Source organism: Cebidichthys violaceus, unplaced genomic scaffold (assembly GCF_023349555.1).
Source record: "Cebidichthys violaceus isolate CVI_PGR_0920_01 unplaced genomic scaffold, fCebVio1.0.p SCAF_72, whole genome shotgun sequence".
NCBI classification, from domain to species: Eukaryota; Metazoa; Chordata; class Actinopteri; order Perciformes; family Stichaeidae; genus Cebidichthys; species Cebidichthys violaceus.
In genome coordinates, this window is record NW_027176950.1 from 280499 (window position 1) to 299740 (window position 19242).

The following is a 19242-nucleotide window of genomic DNA, read 5'->3' on the forward strand; positions in this document are numbered from 1 at the left end:
ACAGAGTGAATCAGTGAGAAAACATGGCAACTCCCTCCTCCCTCCCTTCTACTTTACACTTCAATTTAGACGTCTGGGATTAGTGTGACGAAGGGTTTACTCTTCATCGGGTCTAACAAAGAGAAAAGTTTGCTGTGTATTAGTTCTTTCAACTTGTGCACAAAGTCGGCTCCATAAAGAAATGGTTTCCCCAGTTTGGTGTGGCCTCAACCATCCACCGTCTCCATGTATTTATTTATTCACCAGGGACAGAGCATATTTATCAACATTTCAGTTTCCACCTCAATGTAAATGTACTAGAGTTAGCTTGAGAGCTAATTCTCATCTGTAGTAGCCTAATATTATCAGTACAGCAATGCAACAGCAAACACTAAAGTACAACACTGTACAGCACAATGCAATGAGAAGAACAATGAGAGGATGTCACAGTAGTGTCAGAGACGAGGTAGTTTGATTACTCGTGATGGTTTAAAGGTTATTAGTGCTTTCTCTGAACTCAATAAGGAGACTGTTTAAGACTTGCTACATCTGTATTGTACAACACAGTCTTTCTGTTGTCTGTTTGTAAAAAGACTCGGTAGGTTTCAGAGTTGTCATGCTTGCTTTTGTGAGCAGCTTGAAAAACAGTATGTAATGTGAGCAAGAGATCAGAGCACACATAGAGATGGGAGGAACTGAGAACGGATCTCCAGCAGAATGGGAACAAAATCCCTGCAGCTGGTTTACACATCTGATGGAGAGAGAGAGAGAGAGAGAGAGAGAGAGAGAGAGAGAGAGAGAGAGAGAGAGAGAGAGAGAGAGAGAGAGAGAGAGAGAGAGAGAGAGAGAGAGAGTCTTTTCAGCCTCTTGTCGTGTTTTATATATCACATGTCTGAACTTGACTGAGTCTGGAATGGAGTAAAAAACTAACAATGTATCTGTTGATGTCTTTGTGGCCCTGCTGCTGGAAATTAAGCTGTTGCCGGTGTTGCTGACTCTTTTCCAATTAAACTAGCTGAAAAAAAGTTGCTAAATCTATGGAGAAAGTTGTCAAGTTGTCAACACTAAATGGCTACATGGGGACTTTTAGCGCTCACTGCTGTTAAGAAAGATATTTCTTATAATTTTTTTCAGCGTTTCAAATGACAATCATCCAACAAATCGTGTTTTTGTTTCACCCTGTTCTGCTCTTATCTGAAGAAAATTCCGTTAGCTTATTGTCAGCGCTGATAGCGACGTGACTAAGACAAGGAGCGCTTGAGAAACACTTCATGTGGTGAAAATCGCTGTTTTCTAGCTTTTGTTGCTCGCAGTGTGAACATCTGAGTACTCTCTGTGAGGCTTTACTTAAACAGTAGAGCTGATAGGAATGTTATTCATTCTGGAGGTATTTGATTGGACAAATTATAGTGTTTGATCTGATGATGTCACTAGATGAGGAGTCAGAAAAGTTATCCCAGTTCATCCTCAGAGGAACATGAATGTCTGAGCCAACATTTCATGGCGTTCCACCCAATAGTTGTGGAGACATTTTACCCCAAAATTTACAAATGTGAATCTCATTGTGGCGCTGGAGGAAAAGAAATCAAAGGAAGCCAGTGGGATTCATCCTCTGGGGAACATGAATGCAGACTCTTACTGCTAGCTTTCCTCAAAATTTCTTGGTTTTTTTTTCCCCACGAGAACTCTCGAGTCTGTGTTAAAGCGGAAACAACCAAACCCCATCATCCTTTGTGTCGATGATGGGAGCTCCACGTCTGACTCACTCTGACCCGTTTCCTTCAGCGTCCCACCAGAGACCAGTAAATACTGATGAACTGGTAACTGATGTGTTTTGCTGGGAAAAACAATAGAAGATTTCTCACTAGGTTAATAAATATGTTACAGAGAAGTAAATACAACAGACTTCATTGAGAAAAATGAAAGTTTTAATAATTTTGCATAAATATTAATTCACATAAATACATTTCTGAAGAAAAAACTGCATATTAATGCGACACACTTTTGTAATGAAGTGCACTATATTTGTTGCAGAGGCCTCTCGTGGGAATTCATTTAGTTTTTACATTCATTCAGTTGCGACGGATTAAAAAAGGAAGATTGTTATCGCTCCAAACTCCAAAGTTTTCAGACCAGTCGGTGATTTATTACCTGCTGATTACCTGCTGATTTAACCACCAAGGTATGAACCCAGTGAAACATAAAAGTGCAGTAAAAAAATACAACAACAACAACAACAACTACTACTTGTTCCTCGAGGCTCCGTCACACACCTCCCCTCGGGACCGGAAACAAAGGAGCATGTAAATGTTTCAAGCTGAACCACAGTAAACTCATACTAGTAGTACTCTGAATACTGTGAGTACCATTCGTAGGTTTTCAAGTACAGTGCAAAAAAAAAAAGTGGTACAAAATGAACCTTGTAGAAGGCACAAACTGGCTTTGGACACAGTTTAGAGACTGTATGGAAATGATTAGTGTGTGGAGGACAACTGAGGCTCTGCTCAGCTTTATTAAACTTTCTAGATCTGGGCACAAAATAATGGATGCAGGTATTGTTTGATTTAAGAAATGTCGATACTACGTGGTACTGGGTTATTTTGTAGTACCGATACCCGGAACTGGCTTTGATCAATATTTTTATATTCTCAAAGTATGAAATGACAACGTGAAAAGGTGTTTCTGGTCGTGATGAACCGAGATCTTTACGGAGCTGTATCATGCGTTTCAGCTCATAGTTTGTTCTGTTTCACTCTCGGCGCTGTCATAGCCTCGTTTTCAGAGAAAAAGCTCTAAAAACACGCCGTACTCTACCTGCTCAGCAGCAAACAGCAGACAGACTCTGTTAGAGACTAGCTGGTGAACATAGTGGAGCATTTAGCGGCTAAAACCCCCAGATATTTGGTGGTGGAGACCAAAAACAGAGCTACAAACCAAACGTCACATTAATAATTATAACAAATATAAAATAGTGCATCCCAGGTGTTCCAGCCTCTCTGTTTTCTAACAATTACCTCTCAGATTAGAAAATACTTCTTAGAATAACATAACCCTTCACACTCTAATCATTTTCATACGGTCCCTTGCACAGACATTAAATAAACATTTAAAAAGTACTATTTTCATGTGAGCACCATTCTGCTCACGCTGTCATGAGACAACTTAAAACGTTTTTGTTTTTTTTTCCCACAGCTGCTGTGAAGCTGCTGGTCATCAGAGACATTTTCAGTCGGCCATCTTTAAGACAAAGAGTCAACTTTTCCAGACTCTTTGATCCCTCTCTTTGTAAATGTATAACCACATGCTGGATGTGAAAGCCGATTCTTTCAGTGAGACCTTCACGTGAGTCTATGAAGTTGTGGCTTCGCTGGGAGCCGAGGAGGGCTGGGTTTAACTGGAGGGACGGGAGGAGGAGGAGGTTTGGCTGCAATACACTGGAAAACAAAAGATGCATTTTAGACACATTTATAAATAGCACGTTGCTACTTGTGAATGTATTTGGTGGCTTTGAGTCATGATAGAAAACATGTTGCAGCAGCACAAGAAACTGTCTCAACTGATGAAGACGCTGGAACCAACAAATGTTTGGCTTGTTTTTGCTTCACAAACTTATTTAAATTATGAATCAATTATCAAAACTGTTGGTTGGTCAGCTTCACCGCTGAGCAGTAAGAAGTGACTCACCTGTGTTTTATTCAGAGGAGGTAACGGTTTAGATGGAGGTAGAGGTTTTGTCTGGTGAAGAAGAAGAAGACATTTGTCTTTGATTCAGAGTTAAAGCACGAGTCTGGTGATATTCTATATATTACTTATTAACAAATCCCACGAAAAGACCAAAACCAACAGGGAACATATAAAAGTACTGCATGTGTCTCAAAGCCTGATCTCTCTTCTTCCCCTGAGCCTCACAATCATATTTATTGGCCCAAGTATGCAGCACATACATACATACATACATATATATATATATATATGTATATATATATATATATATATATATATATATAAAGCACCAATGACCAACAACATTTTTTAAATAAAACGTCTATAAACAAAAAGCATTCAGTAAGTTGTAAACAAAATAAATAGTGCGTGTATGTACATGGACTCTATGAGTACGTACAGTATGTGCATGTAAATATATCTCTACTGTAAATAAAGTGTGGGACTTATTAAACTAGCATTATGTATCCCTCCACCAACCAGTCAAGTTTACAGTTTACATCCAAGTTTGTCCAAAATGTCATCCCTTCATCATTTTATCCTTTTAGACATTGGTGTGAAATTGTCATAATCAACATATCAAATCTTGAGTTATGGCCCAATAAACGTGTTTTGTGAGGTCACAGTGATCATTTGACCACAAACAATCTAATCAGTTCCTCGAGCTCCTGGTGGGCGTTCTTGAGATAACAAATGATAATCTTTAACAGCAACAGTGGCTGATTTGTTGTTGGAGAGTTATTGACATCAGAGTGACGGCCTGAAGGTTAGAAACTGCTTTTGAATCTGCTTGTTTCGGCGTACAGTGATCTCCATTGATCAAAAACACATCAATGAGCCTCACTGTTGTACCTTCATCCCCACAAACACACTGTAGTTTATTCTGACTCAATCACACATACTAACACTCACTAGCGCACCAAATGTGGATTCATCCGCTGCTGAAAATAGTCCCAAAACAAATGCACTATTTACTCCTGTTTATTTGATCAAAACTACAGTCAGCAGCTGTTTTAGGAAATTATTGAGACTTGGTTTTGGTCGTTTCGTTTGTTTACGGTAATAAAACCACAGATAGTTGCTCACCACATGTCTGAATACAGATATTTATCTCCATGCATTATCAAAGTCTCTGAACTTTAGCCTCTGAATGCGATCCTCAGTCTGCATTATGCAGAGATCAGATCACGTTGCGAGTTGTTTGTGTTCTTCTAAAGCTTACCGGCTCAGTTTGCGGCGCTGAGGAGAGTTTCTTCGGCGGCTGGAAGAAGAAGGCAGTTCGTGAGTATCTCAGTTATTTTGCATTTTAATCACGTCATCTGTGAACACGTGGTGCGTGCTGTCTGTACCTGAGGAGCAGCTCTGCTGGGACTCACAGTGACGATCAGAGGAGCGCAGGCTTGTGCTGCTGTCGACTCCATGAACGTGGGCGGACTTATCAGAGGTCTGTCTTTCACACTTTGCTCCTGAAACATGGGGTTCAGCCTGTCTGGAGCCGAGTGCACTTTCCTGTGAAAAATAAAGAAAAACGTATATTCAGCTGGTGAAGTCTGAGACGAACACAAAGGAGACGAATGTGAGGGGATGAAATCGGCCACCTTTTGGAGGTGTAGTTGTCCACGTTGTCCTTCTTGCAGCACAGCAGCCCTGCAGTCACTGCAGCGACCAGCAGGAGGATGGAGATGGCCGCACACACTCCGGCTATTATCCCACTCTGACCTGCAGACGGGGAAGAGTGGCACATTGTAACACACACTAAGTCTGCTGTTTTAGTCCTTTTATATACATGAAACTGTACGTAGCTCTTAAATCCACTCTGTTTATACGTCTCAGGCTAGCGGTGTGACCGTAGGGACAGAAATGCCGCTCAATCGGTCCGCTTCTTCGGACTATTAGATGGATTGTCTAGAAACTTAGTTCAGGCATTCATGCTCCTCAGAGGATGAATTGCAATAACTTCCTCTGACTTTGCATTAAGCATCGTCAGACTAAATTTGGCCAATTTAGTTTATTTATTGATTGAACGCCTGCAAAACTAATTAGAAAATCTTAGCCTGCAACCCACTGACCACAGTCCACAAACCAAAAGGTGTCATCACGACGACTCCGTCCACTTCTTACATACAGTCTATGCTAAAAACACGTAAAATGGAGAAGAAGATGCTCTGAATTATGGCAGCGTGTTGCTGCCACTATAAATACTAAATATTAGCTCAGTTTCTCATTAAGCTCGTTAAGTTATAGAGTCTCTTTATGCACAGACGGGATGTTTCTCTTTGTTGTACAGTAACAACGTATCGACTTAGCGTGTGTTTCGTGTTGTAATGAGATGCAGATTTGGATTTATAATGAAAGTTATTGTTACTTAAGAAGCTATAATGATGGTTTTTCATTTAAACAGAATAATTTGATGTATAGTAATTGCAAAAATAAATTGTAATAATGTAAAAAGGATCTTGTTTAAACAAAAGAGGAGCTTTCTTTTGTCATGGTGGTAGAAGTATGACAACGAGAAGGCCAAAAACTGTAGAATGCCTCAGCAAAACAAAAAAACAAGAAAGCTTCTGTCTTTTCCAAATAGTCCGTTGTACACCATCTCCGTCATATTATCATTTCTTTTGTTCATCAACATATTTCACCATAATTTGGGGGAAAACACACAATCGAGCAGTTTACTGAAACTACAGGTTTAAGGAGCTCTTTGTTCTGGTGAAAGTGTTGTACACCGAGTACCAAAGTATTTTCGTCTGCAAAGTGTCTCTTCTTCCTTCTTTTATTTGTGTTTTTAACCGTTTACTGTGAAGACCGAATAGTTGCACAATCACTGAGCAAACTATCATATCACATGTGAAAGGTCACTACTTTTATTCTATCGTTTTATAAGTTGATAGTCTGGGGATTAAGATAAAGAAACTTATCATGACTCTTAACTGAGGTCAGTTTTTAGATCTACAGCATCAGGACAACTTGATTAGGTCGATGCTGGAAGAAATAGGAGATCACAATGAATCATTCATGTTTCTTACTGGAAGAATGACTCATCAGGTGTGACCTGTGTTTGTGTGAGTGCTGCTCACTGAGTGCTGACGGTCTAAACCGACCGCACACTGTGCTGTCATGAGGTCCTGTACCTTGAGGTAAATCTGCATACTGGATGTCACAGTACGGTGGAGCCCAGCCAGGATTACAGTGGCACTCTTTCTTGTGATTACACACCTGAGGATCAAACGCAAATAACGTTCATTTAAACATCCGAGTCTAGAGCAACTTCTGTCTCCAGAAGAGACAAATTCAAAACAGCTGCAAGTTATTTTTTAAACCCTGAACAGAACTCACCCCATTGTTGTTGCATTTCTTTTCACAATCGCCCTTTTTCCCATAAACCGCCATATCCACACATCTGTTGCCGAGGCAAACCTGCGAACAAATGTTTGATTCTGAGCAAAACGTCCAACATCAGTAACGTAACGAATTTAACGTGTCTCCCCGCTTTTACCTTATTGGGTCCACATCTGGTTCCTCTGGGCACCATGTCCATGTTTCTGGTCTTATCGTCGTCCACAGCCAGTTTACATTCGATGCTGTTGTACACAGTGTACGCTGCCCTTTTACCTGTGATGGACTCGCCTCCTCCTCCACAAAACATAGATCCACACATGAGATTCCTGCAAAAAAAAAAAAAATAGCTTCAAACATACAACATTGAATGTGTTTTATTTGCTTATTTTTGTGATAAACTTTTGGACAGAAAGCGAGCCGGACTATGATGATACGTACGGTGCAGCGCAGGGGATGTATGTGCCGAATTTGTTCCTGCCACAGTTAGCGCCTTCTTCGCCCCGTCTGTTCAGGTTGAAACACACATCTGATCCAACTTTGGCCCCTGAGGAGAAAAATTATTCATAGTTAACCTCTTGAATTATGGCGTATTCATGCCAGGAGACCAAACAAAAATGTATGAAAAGTAAGAGAAGATAAAGTTGTACGCCTCCACCAACCAGACAAGATGCAGTTTACATCCCCGTCTGATCATCATTTTATCCTGTTATTGACATTTTTGTGAAATTGTCATAATTAGCATGTGAATTATTGAGTTTTCACAGTGACCTTCGACCACCAGTAATCAGATCATGCTTGGGTCCAAGTGGATGTTTGTGCCAAATTTGGAGAAATTCACAGAATGATTTTGTAATCACAAATCCACTGATTGGCCAGTGGAGGTTATACGTTTGTGCCACAACTTTTACTTTTAGTAAGTATATTTTTCGGGGAAATCACATCCAGAATATTTCCATTACGAGCGGTGCAGCCATACACACCATACAGAGTCTTGGGTTTGCTGAGCGGATACGAAAGCGAACTGAAGAATCAAAGCAAAGAATCTGTGTGTTCTTCGCGTAACTTGAGAACCGTTCATCGGATATGCTTCATACTTGGCGTGTATTTTACTGGGAACCCCGCAGAGTGCGTTATCAAATTTGGTGCAATTGGGATACGCAACACCTTAAATATGAATAAAAACGCAACATATACATACTTGTACTGTATGTATATATGATTCCAGATCCTAGTCCTACCTTTTAAACACTAGGCGTATTTTTAGGCCTCCGCTCGAAAAAAGCATACCCATACTAGGATGAGTGTAGCGTTGCAACTGTAAGGGCTATTTTAATACTTTTGGGATTAAAATAAGCCTAACACTTGTGAGGTGTGTTGATATGTGTAAATATTAGTATATATGTTACTGGTTAAGAGCATATTAAGATGGCACACAGCACAAATTGAAAATTCAAATTTTCGCCTGAAAAAAAAATCAATTTCAGGGTATTTTCTTTTAGAAATCATGTAGATCCAAGCTTTCAAGCTCTCCCAGATCATAGATCTATATGTTGAGGATCTCTATACACATTTTTACTTAGATCAAGTGAAGTATTCATAAGCTAGAGAGGATCTAGTACAGAGATTTCAGGCAAGGATTCCAATGTTTACACTTTTACACATGTTGCAAAATGTGTGTTATTTTAACTTATCATGTACCAAACTATATATTTAACTTGTATACATCACTTATGATGTTCAATACATCTAAACAGAGCAGTTTGGGCTTCATTTGAAGGCCAGGATCCTTTCTAGGCCCTTTCTAGTCTCTGTGTTCATTTCAGATCCTGCTCTGTGTCTCCGTTCAGGGCTGCAGCTCAGCCCCCCTTTCTCCGATTTGCGCCATTGAGCCCTCCTTCGAACTGTAGAAGCCAATAGAATTGCAGGGAATTGAAAGTTAGATGATTGACAGCACTATTAGCCAATGGGAATGAAAAACGTCCCATCTGATGTCAGATCTGAAATCCAATTTGCTGAGACTTACATCCCTCCCAACAAGGGGAGGAGTGTCGGAGACTTCAACAATGGATTCTCACAGAGCGGATGCAGCTGGAACACAGAGACGTGGAAGTACGGAAATATTTCATTTTTTCGCTGAGACTCGACCAAAAGTGAGTACAATATTCCATAAAACTGTGTGACTTTTCTGTGTTTGATGCTGAACAGCTCTGCGATGGTTTACCGGGGAGAGAAATGGAATATATCGCCGTAATCTGTGTCAAACGGACATGCTTTTTCATGCTGCTCTTCCGGAGCTAGCACGTAGCTAACGATCAGTAGCAGCTGTTTTCTCTGGTCAGTTCTTGAGTTATGGAGTTATGATTTATGATATTTTGGTATTTGGAAACTTGCCGTATGGGAGATGTGTTTGTCTCATGTAGAAGTGGCGTAGTTCATGTTGTTCCCAGGTCGCTGAGGTTTCTCCAGAACTATAACATCACTATATTCGTTCTTCGTGGGTTCTTTGGCAGTCAATTTGTACACTAGACAGTGTACAATTTTTTGACTTTTGCGTCCAAATGGGGGACCCTCGAGTTTAAAAGGTAATATTTGGGTATCTGAGGAGCTCAGTGAATCTTACCAACCTCAGAACTCAGTCACTCAAGATGCGACCAAATATTTTTTTTTTTACCACATTCACACATTTTTCAGACAGTGTGGGTTAGTGTGGGTTCAAGGACAAGAGATGGATTAAAGTGGTATTTTTAAATACTCACTTCTTTTGTAGATGCAGAGACTCTGCTATATTTCTGTGAGAGTGCTATTCATCAAACCTTCTGTAGTCCTTTTATATAATACAAAAGCACACTATTGACGCGGTCTTTCTTAGAAAGAGCCGTTTCCACCATGTGACGGTGAAATTTACTGAGACTGCTAGAAACAGACTCCTGGAGGCTCGGCTTCCTATTTTGAAAAGAAAAAAGAGGAAACAGTGTCTTTGTGTGGGGAGGGTACCTGGTCCAAACAGCCTCCAGCAGTGCTGCTGATGTGTGGGGCATTGTCCGTTGTAGCAGTAGCCCTGGGCCTGGTCGTAGCAGGGTTTGCCGTTCATCTCAAAGCCGTCTTCGGGACACTCCTCCGACGCGCCAGTGCAGTATTCAGACAGATCGCAGTCGCCGGCTGACTCTCTGCACACACTTCCAGCCTGTTTGAACTGTGGGTTAAAGCACATTTCAGGTGATTCGATGGATAAAACAATATATGTAATTAGCTATGTCATATTGCATGACTTCCAGTCTTTGAAACTGTCATTTGAGGAAGGATGTGGTGAAGTACATAACATGGAAATAGCAGGACATCACCCTCTGTTTCCTGTTATTATCAAACCGCTGCTGTTTCAATGTTGTTTGAAGAGTAACCTCCTCCTGTCGCTGTTTTAATGTCCTCAGTTATTAGCCAGACGCAGGGTGTGTCTGTATGTTTGGTCCAGACTGAAATATCTCAACAGCTGTTGGATGGATTGCCATGAAATTTGGCACACACATTCATGTTCCTAGAGGTTGAATCCTACTGACTGATGATGCTCTGAATCGTCCGCTAATGCAAACGTTAGATCATTTATCCAGTGTTAAATATCTGAAGGAATGGCACACAACTTTATTTATAAATTCATGGTCCCCAGAGGATGAATCATAATGTCTTAGATGATTTTCTGACTCCTTGGCTAGTACAATCAACCGGTCAAAGTTTTCATTCAGCCAGTGTGAAATTTCAACTTCTACTGAACCGATTTGCACAAAGCTTTGTTTAGACATTCATGATCCCCAGAGGATGAATTCTAAAGACTTGACTTAAGTGCCACCATGAGGTTCACATCTGTGGTTCTGAGTGAACCAATATTGGATGGATTTCCATAAAATATGGTATATTCATGTCCCCCCTCTGGAGACATTCTTATAACCTTTTTCAACGTTTTTATTTGTCTAATACTTTGCTTTATGACATCCCATCAGCCTCAGCTGTGCTTTGGGTGCTAATTAGCAAATATTAGCCTGCTTACCCACTTTAAGAGCTACATTAATGGAAGCTGAAGTACCTGGCATTTGTCACAGCATTGTCCATGAGCACACTGGGATCCTTCCGTCAGGCGACATGTTGAGGCGTTACAACAAGAGTTCTTGCATTCCTACAGAAAAACATATTCTTTAGTTTTTCAAAACAAATCAGATTTAAATCCCCCACACAAGCAGCATCTCTGCCAAGAATGTTGTCTCGCTGCTGTGAGCACACAGGAAAACTATTTCACTTTTTTGAGGCCAAACTCCAGCTTGGCATGCTCTGAATCACAAATGCCTTATTCTCCTTTTATTAGCTCACAGGAAACCACACCAGTCAGCTAAAACAGAGATCCTAAATGGTATCTTTCCTCACCAAAGGATATATTTAAACTTTCCAAGGTTTTACCTCCACAGTGCCGCAGTCACACTCCTCTCCGGGGTCCAGCAGGGCGTTGCCGCAACTCGGGCCCGCGGCGATGCTCCGACTGGAGCTGGGTTTGAACAAGCAGCTGGGCTGAGCTCGCTCCATGAACTCAGCGAGCTGCTCCACACTGCAGCCGCTGAAGAACTCCGGGAACACCTGATTTCCTGTCCTGAAGAGGAGCAAAGAGATTTCGGCTTTCATGTTGTGATTCTGATTTAAGATAGAGCTTAAACCAGTATATACACTTGGCCATAATTGGCTACAACTATGGCCATTCATTTGCAGCTGTAACGGCCTCCACTCTCCTGGTTTAAGTCTTTCCACCAGACGTTAAACCTGCTGAAAGGATTTGCTCCCATTCGGACACATGAGACGCACGTTGTCGTCGTCCGTGTACATCCAACATTTTCTAGCTACGCGGACGTGGATGGACGGAGAAACTGGAGAACTTTGAGCAGCTTTGAGAATATCGGTTTGCTTCGAGGAGAAACCTGCACCAGAGGTTAAAATATCAAAATGTTTCCTCGTCAGGATCCTAAGTCGGCTCACGTCCGTGCGACCGTTCTTGTAGAAAGTATAGCCGAAGCTTTGGTGAGGTCCAACACTGATGTTGGTGATCATGTCTGGCTCACAGTCCAGGACTAGGTCAGGACTCTGAGCAGATCAGACAAGTTCTTCTACACCAAACTGGGAAAACCATTACTATGTGAAGCTGGCTCTTTGGACCGGGGATTTTAATGTTGAAACAAGAAAGAGACGAACACAAACTGCTGGACGAACTCTATCATCTGTAGCCGGGTGATTTCCCTTAATTGGAGCTGAAGTAGCTCAAACCAAGGACACGGCTTTGTGTACATACTGTACTTTTGCCACATATTCTGTAAGTACAAGCTGAAAGTTCATGATGTTCTGGCTGAAATATGATACTTACAAATGTTTTGTACCTTGCAAAAATAAATATAAGCTGCAGCAAGACAGACCTAGAGGTCCTCACCTGAGCTTCTCTGCCATCACACAATTCCCACTGCTGTAAGATGGACCGCACAGACAACCTGCAGCGTCGTGGGACAAGCCAAAATTATGTCCCATCTCATGAGCGATGGTGGAGGCGAGGCCTATTGGGTTGTCATGGTGGTCCTGAAAGAGAAATGAAGGAAGAATATCAATAAACTCCCTTCATCTCCAGTTCTTAAAAGGATTCATGCAAGCAAAGTCGTTTTTTTAATACCTGATTGACTCCACCTGAGTTTCCAGTGCACATGGCAAACTTATTTGCCAGTCCGACTGTATCTCCGTCAAAATCTTTCCCACTGTTGAAGGAAAAAAAGTCAAACATCAGGTCAAACCGGCAGCATCGCTTTGTTCAACATCTGCTCAGACGTCTAAGACCGGTCCTCACGTCACAAACTGGGCATTGTCGTGGTTCTCCCTCTGCAGGAGATCGGCCTGTCGCCACAGGAGGAAATTGTCCAGGGTGGTCTCCGAATTAATGTCAACGTCAATGTAGTCTCTCTGCGTCCAAATCTCCAAGCCCACCAGCATGACGCGGATGTTCAGAGGGCGATACAGCTGCAGGCAGAGGAGGAGACGTTACTCAGGAGTTAAGGCCCTGAGAGCTGTCGGTTAAGAGCTTCCAAAACAAAGATTACCTTGTCAACGTGATTTATAGCTCCGAGAACACGGGATTTAGTCTGGCTTCCATACTGCTTATACTAGAGGAAGAGAAGACACAAACATGATTGGATTCATTTATTCAATCTGCTGACATGACAATAATTTCTACACAATCAATTTATCGTACAACATATGGACATGACCCTGATCATTTTGACTTTAACAACTTATTTTAGGCTTTATGGTGAGGACCTCAATCATTTTGACTTTAGCTACTTATCGTACGATTTATGGACATGACCTCAATCATTTTGACGCTACTGATCCAGGTCCCTGACTTTACCTGCTGCCAAATTGTCGTAAAGGAATTCAAATATTTACCTCAGTGTTGTCCACCACCACAAACAGCTCCACAAACTTCTGTGGACCTGCGACAGGTTTAGTTTTCTGAAGGAAAAAAGGAAACAGAAATACAACCTTCACAACAATGTTCTTAAATGGATAAACCATAAACCATAAAACCCGTCCCCATGTCACCTACCCACGATCTGGACCTGAAGAGGCCAGCGAGCCGGGGGCCCTGGTCCTGGTTGTACGGCGCGGTGGCGTTGGGGGAGGAGCCACAGCCGGGCCTGCCGCTGATCTTCAGGTGCTTCTGTCTGTAAACTGCATGGTCACCATCATCAGTCCGTCCCAGAGGCTCGATAAAGTAAACCTGCTGCCGGGATCTCACGAAGCCGCTTGAAGCACAAAAAACAAGAGGAGCAACGCCTCATTTGTAGATGTCCTGAAGTACAAAATAAACACCATCGAACAGACGAATGGAAAGGATGTAGTTCTCTACAGTGTGTCAACACAGATCGATCAATCTGTTCTGTTCTGAATTTTATGTTTTATGTTTTAGCTTCCTACGAGGCAACTTTAAAAGACACGATTCAAAGTGGTTTAAATAAGGTAAATAAATTCATCAGAACAATATTTAAAGACACAATAAAAAGGAAAATAAAAGACTACAAATACAGTTATTGTGCGGGTACAGTGTAACAATTCAATCATATAAAAAGCTGCTTTTACTTACGCAGACTTCAAAAACTAACTGATTACTAAATATCATGAAGCAACACATTTCACAAATACCTGAGAAACTCTTACTGGAGATTATGTAAGTGAAGAATTACAAAAAAAGGAAGTTTTCTTACCTAATGCCTGAACAAATCCCAACACTGACTGAAGAGTCCTCCGTGCCTTTAACATGACCGTGATAGTAGCAGTGCTCCTGGACAGAAACACATTCATCACATTAAAGACATCAGTGTGTTCAATTACTCTCAAAGACTTTCTGTGTAAACTCCACAGACGAGAAATGACAAGTTTATATAACTTTGAGGACAAAATACTCAGGTTTCCAGATACAAATGTACCATTCATTTTTGTGTATTTGCTATAATGTGATATTTTAAATATTAATTTCTGTGCAGGAAAAAACATGCAGATCTTACACATTGCACCTTTTAAATCTCTTGATTATTTTTTACAATGAATCCATACATTTTTTGAAAAATTAAATGTCAAAAAACAGAGAAAACACCTTATTTCCAAACTATCAACAACTTTATTAGAATGTCATGTTGCGACACCAACACCTGTGCAGTAATGTGTCTTCATTAAGCCCTAAGCCTATTTGTAGGCCTCTCCTCGAAAATTGCATACCCATAGTAAAGAGTGTATTTCGTCTGAATATAAGGTGTATTTTAATAGTTTTGGTATTTTAGAAAGCTAACACTTGTGAGATTTGTTCAGATTTGTAAATATCAGTATATATGTTACTGGTTAAGAGTACATTAAGATGGAACACAGCACAAATTGAAATTCTTTATCTCCAATTTAAAAATAATCCAGTTTTGATATATATATATATATTTTTTTTTAATGTTGTAGTTGAAAGCTCAAACCTCCCCCAGATCGCCGAAAATAAAATCCCTTCCTCCACGGCGCCTAGTTAGACAGACCCTTGTTTCTACACAGGGACATTTCAGAGACGCACCGGAAATACGTAGAAATATTGTTGATGGAATTAAGCGGAGATTTACAGCAGAACAACAAAAAGGTAAGGAGCTTTGTATGATTTTGAAGGATATTGCGCATTGTGTTTCTGGTGTTTGTTTGCTCACAGCCTTGTGATGGTTTACCGGAGAGACGTTCTGGTGGTAGTTCTGGAATCTGTGTCGAATGCTCGTGCTTTTTGCTATCTCGGTTGTCTATGCTAACCGTGAGCTTTGTGATGCTAACTCGGAGAAGAGCAAGTTATGGCTAGAAATACGTGATATTGTGATAAATCTTTTATTCGCGTATAATAGTCGTGTAGACTGGTGTTTGGAGTTTGTAAAAATGTCTTAGATTGTTTGTTTTACCCAGATCTTTAATTTGTTTTTGGTATATAACATTTACATATTCATAAATTGTACACATGCATAAATGGACTTTTTTCGACAGTAAATGCTACAGCGGACCCGAATTTGGGTTTGTCGGGCTTAACAGGTTTTAAAGCTTCAGAGGTAAATTAAATCAAAGTCTCACCTCATTTGGTGACGTCGTCACCCTTTTTCCATCTTCTGAATAATGTGTTTCAGTGAAGCCTCTCCCAATGAGATTACTGTAAAATAAAATATAGAATATTTAAATATTGTATATACATTTTTTTTTTTTTTAAAGATTCAATCTAACTTGCAATTAAAAAACGGTGTTAACCTGTTTTTTTCCAGTTGAATTGTGTGTTTCCTCCCTTCAATGGTCAACTCGTACTGAACCGTATCAGGATAAAGCTGTTTGAAAAATGTCCGTCAGTCACAAAACAACTATTGATAACAAATAAAATTAAAATGAGATCGTTTTGCTGTTCAGGGAGAAGTTCTCACATCCTTTACTCGGGTAAAAGAAATACAGCAAAACCACAGTAATGTAAAAGTGCAGAATGTCTCTTTTATTGTAAATGATATATGATTAATTATTGTTACTTATGCTCACATGTGAAAGTAGCATTTTAATGTTATTAATGTTATTTTTTAACACAGTAGTAAAAAGTAAGCAGGTACATTTACTCTGCACGTTTATACTACTTTACGCTAATACTACATCACATTTCAGAGGGAAGTATTGTATTTTTTACTGTACAAATTTGACAATTTTTTATATTATATTATGTTTTTTGCATAAAATATGATGCACTCTTTTACATTTAACGACCCAACAGTATAGAAAGTAGTAAAATGAACTACTTCTAGCTACAGCAGTACAATCCTGTATGCACAGTAATTAATCAGTAATAATAATAAATAATAATAATTCACTGACAGAATAATCTTTCAGGACATTTTGCCGTCGACACTTCTGTAGCTGCACTAAAGTCACATTTTGAACATTGTTCACATTCTCTCAGCTGATCACATATGTTCCTGTACCTAATGTATAACGATGATTATAATTAAGGTTAAGTTTAGGTTTTAAAACGTGATATCTCAGGTGAGGTGAGGTCACCTGGTGGTCCTGCAGGCTCCTCCTCTGTCTCCCCTGAAGTCTCTGAGGTGTGACCACCTCGTACTTCTCCACATGAGACAACATCCCCGAAGTCTGCACGACACAAACTGCACACAACAAACAAAACACCGTTATTTAACGTTCACACTGAATATGTGAAGTAACTTCAATCGGCCCTTCAATGTGTTTGACAGACTTGGATAGTAATCAACACTTCTTTTATGTTTACGTTTATATTTCCTCTTTTCAGCGGTGCGACGTACTTAAGTATTGTACTGAAGCACAGTTTTGAGGTAGTTTTACTTTACTTAAGTATATTCAATTTATACTTTATACTTCTCTAGTCCTAAAACAACAATTTTAATCTTCTTTACAGTACAAATTATTATATTTTTAAATCTTTCACTCTGATAGGAGCCCAGTTTGCATAGTGAGTACTTTACATTTGATACTTCAATTACATTTTTCTGGTAATACTTCGGTATTTTTACTCAAGTATTCAGACCCGTTACTTTTAGTATAAATATATACTGTATACATGTAAATAAATGTGTGTAAAGTCACCATCTATAGATAAAGGAGCTTATGCACCACTGATTAAAGTATTGCAATATTTATATATTTCAGTATTACAACCTGGATGTCTGTGCTGACATTCCCCAAAAAAACATAGTTCACAAAAATGTAAACTAAGCACTCAATTCTGAACACTTGGAGCAAATGTATCAACAAAAATAATCCAAACTGCTAAACTCTAAACACAACTACGGTGTGAAAGCTGGATAAATGTGTCAGAAAGTGAAGTGGAATAGTTGGAAAAGGGTTCAAATTGTATGACTGTCATTGAAAAGTTGAGTAACACCAATAATCTATAAAATAATGACAACGTAAAGTGTGTTATCATTAAGTACACTCTTTTTGAAACAATTCTAAAATGTATTGCCACATCAACATGGTTTATTTGTCTTAAAGACAGAGAAAGAGGAAAATAGTGACGAGTCACTCACAGAGCACGAAACACATTAAACAAAGTTTAAAACGTATCCGTAGAATCAAAAAATCATCAAACAAAAGGGTCAAATACAATCCTACGAACACCAAAGATACAAACAACACTATAGCACCTGTAGGGAGTTTAGCAACAACATCACAGGACCCACTAGATAAAGAGTGGCCTGCAGGATATCAGCTTCTCCGGAACCTCGATTTAGTGCTTCTAAGTTTTAGAGATTTAAAAAGGCGAGAGGGCTCCTTTAAAACTCCAATATTTATGGAGTTTAAAGGAAATAAAATCAATATATTGGACATTTTTTTAATTGTTTTATAAGGAAACGGTCTCTGGTGTGCTTTCCTTAGAATAATAATGATTTCCTAGCGTTTCTAGGTGGAGGACATTTACACTCTTAAGAAGCTGTCCACTTGTTGAATTTTATTGTTAATGACCAAAAAACATTAAAACAACAACAAATACTTTTTTTAATGTAGTTTTCCAAACAACACAATTAATGCCATTATAATAAGCAACAACCGTTTCCTGTTCAAACAATCCTTCAACTGTTCTAATGTCGGAAAACAGTTCTCTCATAATAAAAGTATTTATAATGTAATTGAAGACTTACCGCACATCAGCCACAGTGAGACCATGTTCACCCCCAGCATGGTGCGCTCTGCTCGGTCACCTCCGCTCATCTTACCCGTTAACTCTCACCGTGAATCATCGATAGCAGCTCTTCCGAGGAAAGCTCCTCCTCCGGTTGGTTCTTATCGCCTCCTCACATATTTACCGGAATAAAGAACAGTCAAGTGAGCTATGATTAGACGTAAAACGTGCAAAAAAAAAAAAAGAGATTTCCGGTGGAATAAAACATATCAAAATAAAAGCGCTAGCTAGCTAACGTTTACGGCGAGCTCGTATCTGATGATCTTATAATCTATGTGGGGAACTATCAAGGCAGACGTTGTTTTTTTAAGTTGATAGTGGGAGAAATTCTTAAACGAAAAATGTGTTATTGGAGTAATAATTCTTAATAATGTCCCATTAATTGATATATCAACGGCTCAACGGACCGGAAGCAGCACTGAACCGTTGACACTAACTTCACTCATTGAGTCACTAAAACTCAATTAACTGTTCATGAATAAACGTTATTTAATTTATTATTATATCATTATATTATATTCAAAATTACAAATCAGTAACGTTACCATGTTCTGGGGTTATTATCTCAGTGTTTTACTACTGTGTGTAAAAACATATAGTAGACTAATGTACTATGTAGGGCCTAGTTTACTGTATTATACCGTGAAATAATATTTGTAAATTTCCCCAAAGGTTCTGTAAAGGTTTTTCTCTAGGTTATAGGAAGGTTATCTGATTGTTCCCTAAAAGGATCTTTAAAGAGTTTTTCAACAATAAACATCTGCAAACGTTCAATTTAAGTTCTGCAAAGTTGTGTTTATTAAACTTAATCTTCTGGAAATATTTCCTAAATGTTCTGTAAACGTTTTTAAATAACAACCTTCTGGGAACGTTGCCCAAAGGTTTTTAAATAAATAATCTTAAGACTATTGTACCTGATGGTAAACATTCTT

The 19242-nt window shown here is 39.5% G+C and overlaps 1 protein-coding gene across 1 annotated transcript; it reads right to left on the reverse strand.

The window, feature by feature from the left end:
• Positions 1 to 1889: 1889 nt before the first annotated feature.
• Positions 1890 to 18420, reverse strand: LOC137891921 (zinc metalloproteinase-disintegrin-like MTP9). Its single transcript, XM_068736755.1, has 23 exons — positions 18270 to 18420; positions 16651 to 16757; positions 15865 to 15938; positions 15694 to 15769; positions 14316 to 14392; positions 13658 to 13856; positions 13498 to 13563; positions 13152 to 13214; positions 12902 to 13071; positions 12731 to 12812; positions 12497 to 12639; positions 11485 to 11671; positions 11117 to 11206; positions 10036 to 10234; positions 7480 to 7585; positions 7199 to 7367; positions 7039 to 7119; positions 6834 to 6918; positions 5301 to 5421; positions 5052 to 5211; positions 4925 to 4963; positions 3664 to 3714; positions 1890 to 3413 (listed from the first exon to the last, which is right to left on the reverse strand). Exons 1-23 carry the CDS (start codon positions 18337 to 18339, stop codon positions 3318 to 3320), a joined length of 2511 nt encoding a protein of 836 aa, XP_068592856.1. The 5' UTR covers positions 18340 to 18420; the 3' UTR covers positions 1890 to 3317.
• Positions 18421 to 19242: the final 822 nt, after the last annotated feature.